This window comes from Talpa occidentalis, unplaced genomic scaffold (genome assembly GCF_014898055.3).
Source record: "Talpa occidentalis isolate TD23 unplaced genomic scaffold, MPIMG_talOcc4v2.1 talOcc4.7, whole genome shotgun sequence".
In the NCBI taxonomy this organism is placed as follows: domain Eukaryota; kingdom Metazoa; phylum Chordata; class Mammalia; order Eulipotyphla; family Talpidae; genus Talpa; species Talpa occidentalis.
Genome location: NW_023605083.1, coordinates 92408943 through 92424527, shown reverse-complemented (window position 1 = coordinate 92424527; position 15585 = coordinate 92408943). Strand labels below are relative to the sequence as shown.

General features: G+C 40.2%; 2 protein-coding genes across 9 annotated transcripts in view; one reads left to right on the top strand and one right to left on the bottom strand.

Moving 5' to 3' along the window:
- The window catches only part of MYH10 (myosin heavy chain 10), a 143666-nt gene that overhangs the window by 84215 nt on the left and 43866 nt on the right, over window positions 1-15585 (top strand). For all 3 annotated transcript variants that reach the window (XM_037494707.2, XM_037494708.2, XM_054689852.1), the window contains 6 exons: window positions 62-235; window positions 471-585; window positions 12874-13067; window positions 13158-13279; window positions 15050-15119; window positions 15206-15366. In XM_037494707.2, the coding sequence (XP_037350604.1) occupies window positions 62-235; window positions 471-585; window positions 12874-13067; window positions 13158-13279; window positions 15050-15119; window positions 15206-15366 (836 nt within the window). The remainder of the gene's footprint in view (window positions 1-61; window positions 236-470; window positions 586-12873; window positions 13068-13157; window positions 13280-15049; window positions 15120-15205; window positions 15367-15585) is intronic.
- NDEL1 (nudE neurodevelopment protein 1 like 1) overlaps window positions 11567-15585 on the bottom strand; it is a 90014-nt gene continuing 85995 nt past the window's right edge. For 4 of the 6 annotated variants that reach the window (XM_037494711.2, XM_054689854.1, XM_037494713.2 and 1 more), the window contains one exon: window positions 11567-11959. In XM_037494711.2, coding sequence (XP_037350608.1) covers window positions 11852-11959 — 108 coding nt within the window. In that variant the 3' untranslated portion in view covers window positions 11567-11851. The remainder of the gene's footprint in view (window positions 11960-15585) is intronic. The other 2 variants (XM_037494714.2, XM_037494716.2) reach the window with 1 other exon arrangement.

Sequence of the window (15585 nt, the reverse complement as noted above, 5' to 3'; positions counted from 1 at the left end):
ATGTCCTGGTATTGAAAGTGATATGCAGGACTTGTTGATTCTTACTCCTTCTCATCATCAGGCTAACCCTCCTGGTGTCCTTGCCCTTTTGGATGAAGAGTGCTGGTTCCCGAAAGCCACAGATAAAACCTTTGTTGAAAAACTGGTTCAAGAGCAAGGTTCCCATTCCAAGTTTCAGAAACCTCGGCAACTAAAAGACAAAGCCGATTTTTGCATTATACATTATGCAGGGAAGGTAAGAGTCAAGTAACTCAATTCATAGTACCATGTTTGTAATTTTGCTGCATTTGATCAAGGTTGTAACAAATGTATTGATAAGCATTTGTAAACATGTAAATATAGCATACATTAAAAATGCATTACCTTCGAGACAACCACTTTTTGGACTGAATGCTTTTGCTTAAGACTTAAAATACTTGTTTATATTTGCTTTTTTCCATCTCACCTCGTCTGACTCTGGTACGGACTAGGTGGACTACAAGGCAGACGAGTGGCTGATGAAGAACATGGACCCTCTGAATGATAATGTGGCCACCCTCCTGCACCAGTCATCAGACAGATTTGTTGCAGAGCTTTGGAAGGATGGTAAGAATGTGTTTATGTTTGTAATTAAGCTTGACTCAACTCTTTTACAATTAAGGCTTATATATGGTTCTTTAGTATAATATGCATGTAGAGATATTTTTACTTTAAAACTCTTTCCCTAGAGCAGGGCTGCCGTTATATCGGAATTTACCCACTTTTAAGACTATTTGAGTAGCAAACCATCTGCCTTCTTGGTCAGATGCTGTGGGACGTGTGGAAACATTCCAGACTCCAAGTCATAAAGAACTATACAAATGTCTCAGGTTACCCTGGTCTTGGTTCAGCTATAACCCAAGGGGATTGAGAAACCCCATTTATGCATTTTCTCTGTGTTGTTCACAAGTCAGCTGAGTCTCGACCTCTAGCAGGGCCAGCCCTCTGCGCACACACACACACAATGACTGGTGAATGAACTCATGTGCCCTGCATATAGATCAGTTGTTTATATTTTCATCAGTGCTCATAGTTCTTTTTGTTCACATGAACATCAGGTGAGGGTTTTGGTGATTTTATCATAGGCTAGCAGTGTGTCTTCATGCAGAGTGGGAGCCAGTATCTTTAGCACTTAGATCTCACTACTACATTTCATCTTGGTTGTAACCCATCTCTTTGTTTGGCCTCAGACCATGCAGGATCTTGGCTCGAGGTCTGTCCTTGCCTAGATCTTGACTCTAAGACCAGGCCTGTTTGGGACTCACTTCTGCTGGCTCACTTTCACTCTTTGTATAGCATCTCAAGACCTGTAATATAGCTGTCTTCTCAGAGGCAGAAAGAAAGAAAAACAGAAAGCAGAGAAGAAGAATATGGGCAGTTGGGGCAAAAGGAAAGAGAATAAGCACAAGGAAAATGGGTAGGAGGAAAGATGACCATATCAAAGATAATCTAGTCAAGAATGATCGCGTACATCAGCTCAGTGGGAGGGACTGTCGGGTGGATGCGCTGCACACATACCTGTGTCCTGGGGTGGGACCATGTTCCCAAAACTGTATGAAAGGAGAGAATGGGGGAAAGGTTAGGTTTCCAACTAGTAGAATGGAAGCTTTTAATCTTTATACCTTTGGATAAAAAAATTATTAGCTGGTGCAAAGTACACCCTGTTACTTGCAGTGACCAGGTCAGTGGAGAGCTGTTACATGAGGGCTGGGAAGAGGAGGAACCTCTGGTGGGCTCTTCAGTGTCCAAATGGATGAGGCACTCTTGACTCTAGGAAGAGTTAGAGTGGGGTATGAGAAACTGGAACTAGAGCAGAAGTGATTCTTGAGCTCCAGTTGTCTGTCGTAGGGCCAATGCTAGAAAGACCAGCTCTGATGAGTTAAAAAGGTGCATGAGAAGTGTCACAAAAAGAAGAGATCAAGCTAATGCTGCCAAATGTAAATTCTTATGTTCTTTTGTAATTAATTCGGTCATGACTATTTTGGGCACAGAGTTTAGGCCACACTCACCCTTACTCCTAGCACTCTCCTAATTCTGAGAGCACAGGAAAGAGAGTGAAATGTGTGGGCAGATCATTGAGTGCCAAAGGTATCAGTGGGAAATGCCACATGGATGGTACAGGAGGCAGTGTTAGCAACAAACAACTAATGAAGGGTCTATCTTTTTTCCTGCAATCTCAAGTAAAATGTCATTAAGGAAGAGACAGTTTTCCTTGCTCTTGAAGGATAGTAATTGTTGAATAAATAATGAAAGCTGACATTTACTGAGCACTTAGTAAGTGCCAGGCATTTTTTTTTTAGCACTAACTTGTGAGCTTTTATGTCCTGTCATGCCTGAAACATTTAAGGGTGAGTAGCTTTACATGAATGAACTCATCTAAGGGTAAGTCACATTTAGAGGAGAGAAGCTGGCATGGGAAAAGGGATTAGAGTTGAGCAAATGGAATGAATGACTACAGTGTGAGAGTGGGAAATCATAGCTAGGATTTGTGTTTGATTTGGACTCTAGGACTGGAGCAGAAAGGGAGAGTGAGCAGGAAATAGGGCTGAAACCAGACCCTAGAGGGCCCTGACTGCCAGTCTCAGGTGGAACTGACTTGTATTGATTAATAACATCAGTAGGTATTTTAGCCAGAGTAATAACACAGTCTAGACCTAAAGAAGTAAAGCAGTGGTTGATTCCATGAAATTGGAATGAAAGAGCCTGGAAGTAGGGTTTTCATGTGAGTTGACTAAGGAGGAAAGCTCTGAGCAGGGCAGGGATGCCTGGGACAAAGGAACAGAAGTTTTGAGAATTGATTTTCTCTGCTATTTTGATTGAGAAGAGTATTAAGTATTTGGGGAGTAATGACAGTATAATAAAGAAAATTGGGTCCTGGAATTAGAAACTTACTTGACATTGTGAACCATTTTTGAGTCTTTTTTTTTTTTTTTTTTTTTTTAATTTTCTTAGCCAAAAACAATATCTCAGGAAACATGTATTGAGCAGCTGACCCATTCATATACTGCAACTTATCTAGCCATGTGCTTGTTGTGGTTATTATCTGTGAGTTAGATTTGAGAACAATGAAGGGCATGTCTCCTGCCCTCCAAGAGTTTATTATCTAGTTTAAATTTTGAGATCTACATAGATACAGTAACAGGAATGAGCTAAACTCTAGTTTGACTCTCAGCTTTCTTCTTCAGTTTTCTCCTTCCATTCTTCTCCTCTAACTCCATGTCTTGCTGTCCCCAGATACTGGAGAGTCTTTGGCAGCCATGGGTCAGAGTTATTATGTATATAAGATTTAGCGAGAAAGGGTGGAGCTGGGGGCTACAATGATCAAGTCTTTCCATATCACAGAGGATGTGTTTGCAGGTAGGAATCTGCAGATTCCTTACCTATATTTTGTGCTTTCCACTGAATAGATACATTATTTAATTATAGAAACTCAGAGAGGAAATGCTTACAGCCTTACAGAATTCCTTCAGCCTTGCCCTAGCCTCTTCATCTGTACTTCATCCATAGTCCAGACTTCGCACACTGCACTAGACTGCATAGCCCTGTTGTAGCCTTGCCTTTTTAAAGGTGGGAGCTCACTTTATCAAAATAGACCAAGAGGAATCTTATCCACCCAGGTGTGATTCTGTAACAGGGTGGTCCCCAGAAAAGGGAGAGGTGCCATGTTCTCTGACCCACCCAAGGAAGGGTGGAGCTGAGCAGGGAGAGAAGTTGAAGAGGAGCCGGAATGAGGAAGGAAGACGATGGAGAGCCAGAAGGAGACCTGGAGGAGGCACATGGAGCAGAGAAATATGTGAAGAAGCTGCACTTGCTTCTTGGTCCTGGGCTAGTTGAAACCCATGAGAGACTCGTGGGGAGGTGAACAATGGCAGTTTTTATCTTGATACTGATTTTGCTGCTTCTGTCCTAGATGTGCTGGGCCCCTTCTGTCCCTTTCCTATGGGTCTCCATTAGGAGATGTCTTTTGGGCCTCAGTGGCCCTGCTTTAGGCCAACCCTGTCTGACTGGGCATTTTTTTGCCCACGTGGGGACGGGTAACTTCAGGTGCTTGATTTGGACACTGTATTCTTCCCCTTCTCTGTATTGCACACTGATTGTATTTAAGTTCCTTTCCATTAAAGGTCTCACGCACTAGAGTATGTTTTGTCTTGCAGTAGATGGTGGAACCTATTTAGAGTGGACAGGTTTGGAGGTTCTGGGATACCCTTCACCCTGCCTTGTAATAATTTGTCTATGCTAACATCTACTCCGGAATAATCCTATGTGTTTGCCCTTCAGCTAATGCTACTATTAGCAGACAGTCCTCTCATCCATCAACTGAAAAGATCTCAGAGGGCACCAGCCTTTAAGTTGAGGGCCAGGTGAAGTGGCAGTGCTACGTTAGTTCAATTTTGAGGACTGTGTTTCATACATGAAGTCAATGACAGGCACAGAAGTTTGAAGAGGTTCCAAAGTGGAGTATTCACCACTACTCTAGATGTAGAAGTCTCTTGGGATAGGGGAGCTTTTTCTCTAGAAAAAGAAAAAAAAAAAAAAACCTAGAAAAACGTGGTTACTTTTCTCTATAACCACATAAATGCAGAAGCAGAAAATGATAAGTTGCCTGTGATGTATGAATATTAGATGTATGAATATAGTTTGCCTATGAAGATGTGCAGTACCTTGAGTATGCTACATCTTGTGTTAAGATAGTTTGGTAGAGTTTTACGTTTTCTCAAGGTTAAACCAAGAGAAATAAGATTTTGGGGTGGCAGCCCTGCCCTAGAGATTCATAGTGCCCTACTTTTTGCTAAAAGATGTTTTGAATCTCTCTATGAGCTACATGGATTACTTGCTGCTTATTGGCATGAATACACAGAAAAAAATGAAAGATTGCATTTTCATGTAAATGTGCCTTCTAGGATATTTTCATGAATAGCAGTGAAGTCAACAAGTTATCTTATGATTTGTAGTTATTTGAATATTTTGCTATAACAGAACTTGAATTTTGTTTTCCTTAATGGTAGTTACCTATCTGTTAGTAATTTGTATTTGAAGTAAATTATGTTTCCAAAATCTATATTGGTAGTGAAACTACCCAGCAGTGTGGATTTTTTACAGTAAAAGCCACTAATACTTACATTTATTAGAGTGTTTTAACTTACTGCAATCTTGTCCTGATCTGCCAATTGCAATATAATTTTAAGAAAGACAACTCAAACAGTACTGTACTGCTCTTAAATTTCATCTGCATTTACATGGGATAATCATTTAACATTGATATGATAAAATGCTCACATCTGGAGTTGGGAATGTGCTCTTTTGATTCAACTTTAAATGTATTTTATAAAGAACTTTGTCCAAACATGCATATTCTCTAAACGGTAATGTTTGCATGGGCTCTGCCCTGGACTAGCTACTTTGGTAGCCCAATTTCAAAGTTTACTTGTGATGTCAAATGTCTTTCCCACTAACCGAAGTGTTTGTGTATTTGCTCTTCTGTCTTCCTGTTTTTGCTGTTTCTCTGCTTTAGAGATTCAGAATATTCAGAGAGCTTCTTTCTATGACAGTGTTTCTGGTCTTCATGAGCCACCAGGTGACTGTATAAAGCCTGTAGGTCTTCCAAAAAAGAAGGGCTTTAAGCCCACAGGAAGAACTTTTGGGGGGATGGCAGGGTGGCCCGGGGAGGGCAGGGTAGACCGGGGTGGGACTGGTCTCTGGGTTTCTGTTTGTGTTTTGCTCATAGACCTGCATGGACCTTTCATTTCATGCTCAGTTTTATTATACTTCAAGGCAACTGTGAGTGCATAAACAATTCAATTGCTACTGCCTACACATTGCTTCTTATTTTATGCATAGCACTTATAGCACTGCATATTAAAAGGTATGTCACTACCTTTTCCAATAGTGCCATTTTGATACACAGTCCGCTAAGGGAATTGTTAGGAATTGATCTGCTAAATAACGTCTCATTTGTCTTTGAGTTACCTTTAAATTTTCAACTCTAAGGAACTCCTCCTAGGAGTTTTTTTCTTTTTTTAAGTCATTAACATTTTATGAACAAATAACTACACATTTATCTCACATGTGTTGGTCTTATCATTATACCTTTTGTTTGGAATTTATGTGCATATCTGGCTACTTGGCTTTTTTTTTTTTTTTTTTTTTTGTAAACTAGAGACAATGAAACCATCCAGAAGGCTTGATATGTGCAAGCTGAGATTAAAAAGAGTGGGCATTGTTAGACTTTGTGCTTGAACCTGAAATTGAGCTCCAAATGTGTGGGTCTGTCAACTAAATCATTAGCCCTATTTTGAAAATACAGCCTAACCTGTTTAGAGGCCCACCAAAACCCCAATATTAAATGAAGATTACCTAGCCTTCCACCTGTTTAAAGAAATTGTCAAGTATAAAAATTTTAAGATAAATTTAAATTCATCTTATAAAATTCCTTGTATGATTTTTGGAACATGATTATGCTGAGATCCAAATCCATCTTGAAAGTTTAAAAATACATATTTTCAAGGAACATGCCTATATTAATCCAAGTTAAGATTCCTGCCATCAACTCTAGTTCACAGACTGTGAAAGAAGATTGCAAGCTTTGGGGCAGAGGTGGGTGGGGAAAAGACTGCTGTATATGTTGGAATGAATATTCCACAGAGGAACTCCAAAGGAAGGAAATCTTCAAACTTTGTCATCTTTGACCAAGTACTAACAAAGTTGAGGAAGCGGGGAAAAGAGAAGGCTAGGAGATAGTTTTACGCTCATGATCTTCGTGGAACTTGTGCTTTTGAACTTTCACCCAAAGTAGAGTGCCCTTTTAAATTCCCTTTAACACTTGGATTACTAATCTCTAAGAATCCTAGACTGATCTTTTTGAGAGCAGGGACTGCACCTATTTTTATTCACCATCCATTCCTCAAATGAGTGAGTGAAAGATTCCACACCCAATTTTCAGATGTAGCAGCTTTGTCTAACACTCCTGCCATAGCCTTTCCCTCACCTGCAGTGTAGGTGCTCTTTCCAGTGAGACCATGATCTTTGGGTGTATGGACCCAGTGTTTTTCCGTACCAACAGGGTCAAGTACAGAGCCACTGCTACTGACATCACTCACACCACCACATTCTTAACCTTTGCACTGAAAATGTGCCTGGTCTGTCTCTCTTGGCGAGGTATTTGGTTGGCATGATCAGCTGAACCAGGTTATCAGTGGTCTCAGTCTTCCCTTCTCCTTAGAGGGCTTCCTCTACCATCACTAAATATGGTCTTTGGAGTTGTGTTATAGTGTTTTTATAGCAAGATATTTTTTTTTACCTCAGTATGTGTTAAGGAACTTGAACCTCGTGGGGGATACAGATTTCAATGATTTCTCAGAAGACTATGGATGAAGGAGTTTCTGGGTGTCTAAATTGTGATTGCCTTTAGCATGCTAACATGTAGTGACTATCTCTGACACAGAGCTAATATGAACCCTATGCTTCTAAGTACATGTTAAGAAAATAGCATTATGAAGAAAATGCAGCCTTCTCAGGATAAAAATAAAAGGTTGGGGTGAAGAGAGGTTTCCAAAAGCATCAAAGGAGAGGTGCACAGGAGGAAGGGACAATTCCTAGAGGCCAAATAAGGTCATACAAGTTTCTGCTATAAATCAAAGGACTGTTTTCCAGATATATTTTCAAAGTCTGGAGTTTTGAGATAAACTAGTAAGAGGATACAGACACAGTGAAGCAGCAGAGTTTTTGAACTAACAGGGTCTGTGATAACAGGGGCTGTCTAATGGCCTTAGTCTTGTTCATACTGTGTCAGGGGGATGGTTATGTGTGACCTGCAGTCTCCTTCACAGGGTAGTAGTATTGTTTAGTTTCCTGACTCTCCGTGAGGGCTGAACAGCAGTTGTCATCTGGAAGGGACCACCAGAGGGCATGTGAAAAGTATATGAAGCAATTTTTAATTGTTGGTAAGAGGTCCTCCCGCCTGCCTCTTTTCAGTCTTTCAGGCCATTGGGAATGTGGTGACAAATTTGAGCCATACTCACCAGAGAGCGACTGTTCACCAGAGTAGAAGTGCTTCCCCATTTGTCACAAACTCTTGATGTTCTTCCTTCATCTTCCAGTAGCCACTGAATTGCGTTCTTACCTGACTTCTTGCCATAGGCATGCTTCACATGCAGAAATGACAGTGTTCTGACTTGAAAACCTTTGAATCTTTCTTTCTTTCTTTCTTTTTTTTTTTGTCCAGAAGGTCATTAGGAAGCTCCCCTTCACAGTCGGGTATCATGTCATGACTAGTAAAATGGTATAATCTAATATCCATTGGCAATAATCTCTACTTTTAGTGACATCTGTGGTTGAGGTCTGACACTGTGTGTGTTTGATTAAATTGTCATCATTTTCAGCAGATGAGGGTTTGTTGTCACAGATATTCTGCTCCTTTATAGTTTCTTAATCTTGAATATTATTAAGAATTGGGAGCTCAAGAAGAAGCCGCTTTTGGGTATTGCAACTTGAGCTCCTGAGGTCAAGTGGGGATGGTGACATGTAGTTTTCAGGGTGACTGTATCAAACGAGGCAGCATGTACCGGCTGGGAAGCACCCAAAAACCCATGGTGTCTAGTGTCACACCTGCCCTGGCTGCCGCTGCGGCTGCTCTTTCACTGTGGTTGTTGCTGCTGCTGTTATACTTAAGAAAAACTAGAAAGGCAATAAATGTTTATTTCTTCTCATTATTTAATGCGAGTCCTCTTTGATCAGTGTGCCCAAGGCCAAGTAGTCATGCTGTGCTGCCAGCTTCCACGCAAATTAAGTATGCAGGGCCTGGCAAGGGGAGAAAGGGAGAGCAGAAGTACAATGGGGACTCCACAGGGGTGATTGGGGGGGCTTCCTGTTTGCCCAAAGAGGCTCCTGCAGGGGTAGGAAAGTACAGAAGGAAAAGATAAAGGAGAACATTCAAATTCAGCTTAACACTAGTGCTGGAGAGAAGGAAGATGCTTTCTCCTTAAGTCACATGTTGCCCTGTCAACTTCTGAGCTTCCTGGAATTTTTCTAAATATTTCCAAGTGTTCTAGAACAATTTACGGATTTGTTCTACTACCTCATTGAAATCTGTTATTTTGTAATAGGAATATTATAAGATACACTATTTGATGTTAAAATTGTTTCTGGGAATTCATGGCAGTTAAATAATTGTTTCTCAAGTCTTTAAATTCATACTAACATATTAGAGTACATTAGGGCAGAATTTATTTTGTAGTGAGAGCCTGATATTAGATATGGATACTAGAGGCCTTCATAGGATAATTTGATGTAGTTCTTATCACTATCCAGCTTTTAAAGTTAACATTAAAATAAGTTCCCTACCCCTTTTATTGGTTTCTAGCTATATTAAATAGTGAGTTTCTGAAAATCTGGCTTTAATGCTTCACATTGTTCAGTAACGCTAGTATTTGGGCCCTTGCACAGATTGGAAGAATATAAAAATTTCACATCTTCTTGTTCCCTGAGACTGTCCCTTAGAAGAAGAGCCAATTAAGAATTATGGCATTACATATCGTTCCATATAAAAATCTGCTGATGGCAGTTCTATAAGATCGATGATCACAACTTATATTTTTTTCTTTTAAACTGTGATTGTATCTTTACAGAGTGCAGATATGTAGAACTCATTTGTAGAACTAATTTGTGACTGTCCAAAATAAGTTTTTATAGTTAATAATTGAAGTATTGGTGTAAAATACTTTGAAATGTTCCCCAGGCACCCTAACCAGGCTTTCCTGATACTACCACCGGGCTCAGTTATGTGAGCCATATCCTACACATTATAAAAGAAATAGAATATTAAGTCTCAGAATAAATAATTTGCTTAATTTTGTCCTTTAGAAATACCTGTTAATCATTATACTGGTACACAAGACATAAATGGAAAGAACAGTGTCATCACAGGGGTCGAGGATGAATGGGGGAGGGCAAGGCTGGAGGAGGGATGAGCAGGATCCAGGTAAGAAGTTAGAGCTAGGACAGTGGCAAGGAAGAGATGGATCAGAGACCTCTGGAAGTCGGGCGTGCCCAGAGTGGTTGAGCAGCTGGAAGCGAGCAAGGAGTGGTGTCTGATTCCTGGCTTCTAGCTTGAGTAACCAGGGGTCACACCTGCATGGGATGTACAGGTGGAAGAACAAGCCGGAGGGAGGCATAGAGAATGTGCTGCAGTTTACAGTATTGGCCTGTTCCTCCAACCATGGCCACTTCTCATCCTCCTTACCTAGCTCATCCCAGTTCCACAGGGTTGGCCCCAGTCCCTCATCCCTTTTCACTCACTATTTCAGTGGCTCGTTCTGTCCTATAACTTTAAATATGCTCTACAAGTCAACTCCCAAATGTACCTTTCAAATCCAGACTTCTCTTAACACAGTGGAATGCTTAGCTGTCCACTTGATATTTCATCTTTACGCCAGTGTCTCACAGAGTTTGGATCCTACCTTCCCACACACAAAACCCATTTCTCTCCCCATCTTTCCAGTGGCACCACCAGCCACTCAGTTGCTCAAGCCAAAATCTGAGGGATTATTCTTGATATGTCTCTCTACCTTATTTTCCATATCAAGTTAATAGTAAAAGCCAGTTCTTCCAGCAAGCTGTCCTGAATCTTCCTTCTCTGTCTATCTCTGTCATCTCTCTAGTTCAGGTTACTGTCATCTACCTCTTAGAACCTAGACTACCATAGTGGTTACTTGTCCAGTCTCCACAGTGTCCATGTTCTCATTACTCAAAATGCTTCATAGGTACTCACTTGTTTTACTGCTTTCTGTCTCTGGTCCTGTGCATGTGCTCTTCTGCTTTCTGGAATGGTCTCTCCACTGATTCATTCTTAACCTTTGGGTATTAAATGTAATTTCTCCAGGGAGATCTGTAACCACCCATCTTTATCATAGCATCTTGTTCTTTTCTTTCAATGCATTTCCCAGTACTTGTAATTGTAGATGAATTTAATGTTTATTCACTTATATGTGTATCAAGCATGTTATATGCCTTCATGCGAGGTGTGAAGGGTGCATTGTCAAGTAAAAGCATACATGATAGGCAGATACTAGATCACCCAGGATGAGACTATGGTTTGAGAAAAGTAGGTCAAGTAGGGTATGTCTGTACTTACATCTAGAAAGAATTTCACATGGGTTGAATTTGGAGCCATAGTGAGTGTCATGATATAAGAGAAGCAGACAGGAAGTTATCAAGGAGACTGGAGTAGCTGGAGAGGTAGATGGAGGTTCCAGAGAAAATAGGATTTATCAAAGAACCCAGGAGTGATAGAGATTAGAATGCGGCTGTGGTAGTCCACAAATAAATGTACCAGAGCCAGGTAAAATAAGCACTGGATGGTGTCTGTTTTAGTAGTTGATCTTCATTGCCTGGAGAATATCAGGCGGGGGAGGAGGGTGTGCTAGAAGCCGGTTAGCTGCACCATGGGAAATTGGTGAGAATTGGTGGGAAATTGGCAATGTGTGGACTGATCTTGAAAGAAACTTATCTTGGAGGAGACAGTGAAACAAGCAGATTCAGAATAAGGGAACTTTATAGTTTCACAGTGCCTGCTGGGGTGAGGCTGTTTTCTGTTGGAGCAAGTGAAAAAGGCAGGTTGGTGGCTCTGGAAGGAATAGTGGTCCTTGAGGTGGATAGTAGAGAGACCCCAGAGCACAAGCAGGAAGGAGTAGCACTGACCTGAGCCTGGTGGCTTTGCTTAGGAGAAACTAGTATAGCGCGCATGCATGCGCCTGGAAAGTAATGCAGTTTTATTCACTCTTTTCCCAAGTTTCACTTAAGATCTTCATAATTTGAATAGGTTACATTGTCTCCTGGGTCATGGTTTCCTCATCCATAAAAAAAACTCATTGAAAAATGAGAATTGAATGAAATCTTGCTGATACAGCAACTTCACACAGTGCCACGTCTTCGTGTACTTTGTGTCCTGAGGAACAAATGAAAGAAATGGAGGTGGTTATTAGGGCTGACTAGAGCACTAGAGAGGAGGAGGTTCAATTGATATTGGTCATCTTAAAAATATTTCAGTAATCGTTTCATTTAGCAATTTTTTTTTATTAATAGCATGTTATGTACTCACTATTTTGCTGGTAGTTGGTCCATGAAGCTGGACTGCAGTTTATAATGCCAACATTGAAATGTTAGGTCCATGTGAATATTGTAAAATGGCAACTGCTTTGCTAAGAGCAGAATGTCTGAGAAGTTTAACCATTGTTAAACTGGCTTGGGCACTGATTCTTTGCAGGAGTCTTGGGTTCTTGCCCTTTTAGTAAGAGTTATTCATGCTTTGAGAGAGCTAAAGTTTATGCATTCCTTAAAATCTGATCTGATATAAAATCAAATCTCTGCATTTGTTCTGAAACTTGAGTGACCTTTCTTACTGAAATGCTAAATGACTAACAAGAGGTGACTCTGGTCCCCAATCCCTAAACAATTGCTGGATTCATACAATTGTATATTTCATTGACCATTCCTGTTTTGAGACTTCCACAGTATCAGCTTGTGTATCAATAATGCCAGCCAGTGATCTCTCCTTTACCAAATAATTGTAACAGGCAAAATGTTATCAAAAACAGTAAATTCCTGAAACTAGCACAGCGGAAGGCATCTGCTGGTATGTGGTATGAAGTTGTCAGAACGCTACAGTATCTCCCCTAGAAGTGTGTGGCTGTTAGATCCACGGCTTGTGCAGTGTCTAAATATGCTGACTGCCTTACCTATATGGCATCTCTTATCATTTGTTCCACAAAGCTTGTGCTGCTGCACTCTCACTGTGTCTTTTCTTTCCCTGCTAAAGCTTTAGATTTGGCTTAATTTCCTTTTCTTTTTCATTTTCACCAGTGGACCGGATTGTGGGTCTAGATCAAGTCACCGGTATGACTGAGACAGCTTTTGGCTCTGCATATAAAACCAAAAAGGGCATGTTTCGAACCGTTGGGCAGCTCTACAAAGAATCTCTCACCAAGCTAATGGCAACTCTCCGAAACACCAACCCTAACTTTGTTCGCTGCATCATTCCAAATCATGAGAAGCGCGTATGTATTAAGCAAATATATGCTGGTGTTTAAAATTGCTCTGGGTTAGGTACAGAGGTTAAAATATAAAACTATTGTTTGCTTGATTAGGCTGGGAAACTGGATCCACACCTGGTGCTAGATCAGCTCCGCTGTAATGGTGTCCTGGAAGGGATCAGGATCTGTCGCCAGGGGTTCCCCAACCGGATTGTTTTCCAAGAATTCAGACAGAGGTATTGCTTTTACCTTTTTCCTTATGTATCAGAGCTCATCTTACTCTGCGTCAAAACAGTGAGGTAATGAGGAAATTTCCTTATGCTGTAGAGAGTTTGAGTTTCCAAGCAGGAAAGAGATACAGAGGCTATTCACTGCTGTGAGTGTGCTAAACACTGTTTACTGTCTGTAGGGCCCTGAATTCAGTTGTGAGATAAAAACTAAAAACTGAGAACTTAACAGTTTACTCATTACAACAGTTCTACCTGGAATTTAAACATAATTATTTTTTAAACTTTTTGAAAATACGAGTGGTATGTATTCCTACTAGGAAAATTTGAAAAATGCAAGATAAGTAAAAAGTAAATAAAAGTCATTCAGGAGTAATGCCTGATTTCTTTCCGTCTATGTCCGTACAGGCATAGATTGTGCACAGGTACATTTTGTACTATGTATGTGTGCAAGTGTTTACTTACAGTCCTTTTATTAACATAAGGAAAGGAAGAATTAAGAAAAAGACAAGGGGAGAGGTTTATGTACAATGAAATGGATAAAAGCACATGATGGACAGGAGTTATTTTTTAATTTATTACACTGTTTTCTTTCATCGTTAATCTAGTTTGTTTTACCCCCCTTTTTCCTCCTAGAAATAAGGTTTCCAAATATGACAGCATAAAATAGACAGGGTTCCATAAAATAGACGGGGCTACAGGCCAAAAAATGACCCTTTTTCTCACTGTTCCAGATGGAATCCAGTTGAAAGACTGTTCCTTGTGGGTTTTGGGGGAAAGCCTTTATTATGGCCCCATTACATGACACACAGGGTGGTAGATATTCACTTTTTATTGATAGAAGGAAAAGGCACTTGCAGATATTGTGGGTTTGGTTCCAGGCCACTGCAATTAAGCAAATTGCACAATAAAGCAAGTCACACAAACTGTTTTGGTTTCCTAGTCTATATAAGTTTTGTTTACACTACATTGTACACTAAGTGTGCAGTAAAACAGTATACAGACCTCAACTAAATGTGATACAGAAGCATGAAGCAAGCACATGCTATAGGGAAAATGGCACCAATAGACTTGCTTGAGGAAGGGTTGCCACAGACCTCAGTTGTGAAAAATGCAGCATGTGCAAAATCACAGTGTGATGTGCAGTAAGAGAAGAAATGCCAGTAACTGGCATCCAGGACACAGAGCTGATTGATATACTCAGGACTTGTCATCCAATATAGCCACTGTCTTTTTGCTAAAATTTGTTTCACTGAGGGGTGAACAATCACATGCACAGATCCCCAGTGAAGAGCTCAGTGGACATTTGTAAGCCCCAAACAGTATGATTTTGAATGTTACCCTGATACTTTCTAATGCTCTAAAGAGAGGCTTCTGAGCATTGTTCTAACTTACACCCTTTCCTTTTATCTAATAAACGCCTACAAACTGACAGCGACAGTGTACAAAGAGCTGGATTATCCTGGTGTTAACATTTTATGGGAGATGATGAAAAACATGTTTTTTAAAATGCGATGCTATTCTTGTTCTTTGCCACAATGAATCTAGTCTTTGACCTGGGAGAATTAACCTCATTTTCATTTTACCTATTTTAAGAAATAGAAACTAAAAAAAGAAATAGAAACTAAATCTGCAAAAAAACCTGAGCTTATTTATTTGGTCATTTCTTTTACTCTTAATTTGACATTCCTCTCATATTAGTGCTTCTTAGGCAAAACTCACAGAAGGTAAATGTTTTCACCAATTTTTACAAAAGATTTTTTGACTGCTTTTTTACAGATATGAGATCCTAACTCCAAATGCTATTCCTAAAGGTTTTATGGATGGCAAACAGGCTTGTGAACGAATGGTAAACTTTCCTTGATTTTTCTGGTTTGTGGACTGTAGTTATCACTTTTCCTGTAGCAAAAAGTAAATGGTGTCTTTCTCTCTTAGATCCGGGCTTTAGAATTGGACCCAAACCTTTATAGAATTGGACAGAGCAAGATATTTTTCAGAGCTGGAGTTTTGGCACACTTAGAGGAAGAAAGAGATTTAAAAATTACCGATATCATTATCTTCTTCCAGGCTGTTTGCAGAGGTTACCTAGCCAGAAAGTAAGTGAGTAATGATGAACTAAATGCTTACTAAGTATGTGCTTCTGAGTGATACTGTAAATTGCAGAATATAAGGCTAGCAGCCTAGAATTCTATATCCAAGGGAAGTGTCCTTTAAAAAGTAAAGGCACAGGGAACCATTTCAGGTAACAGTAGCTGAGGGATTTGTCCTTGACAGACTTCACTGGCATTAGAGAAGCCGTTAGACTGGAGGGAAAC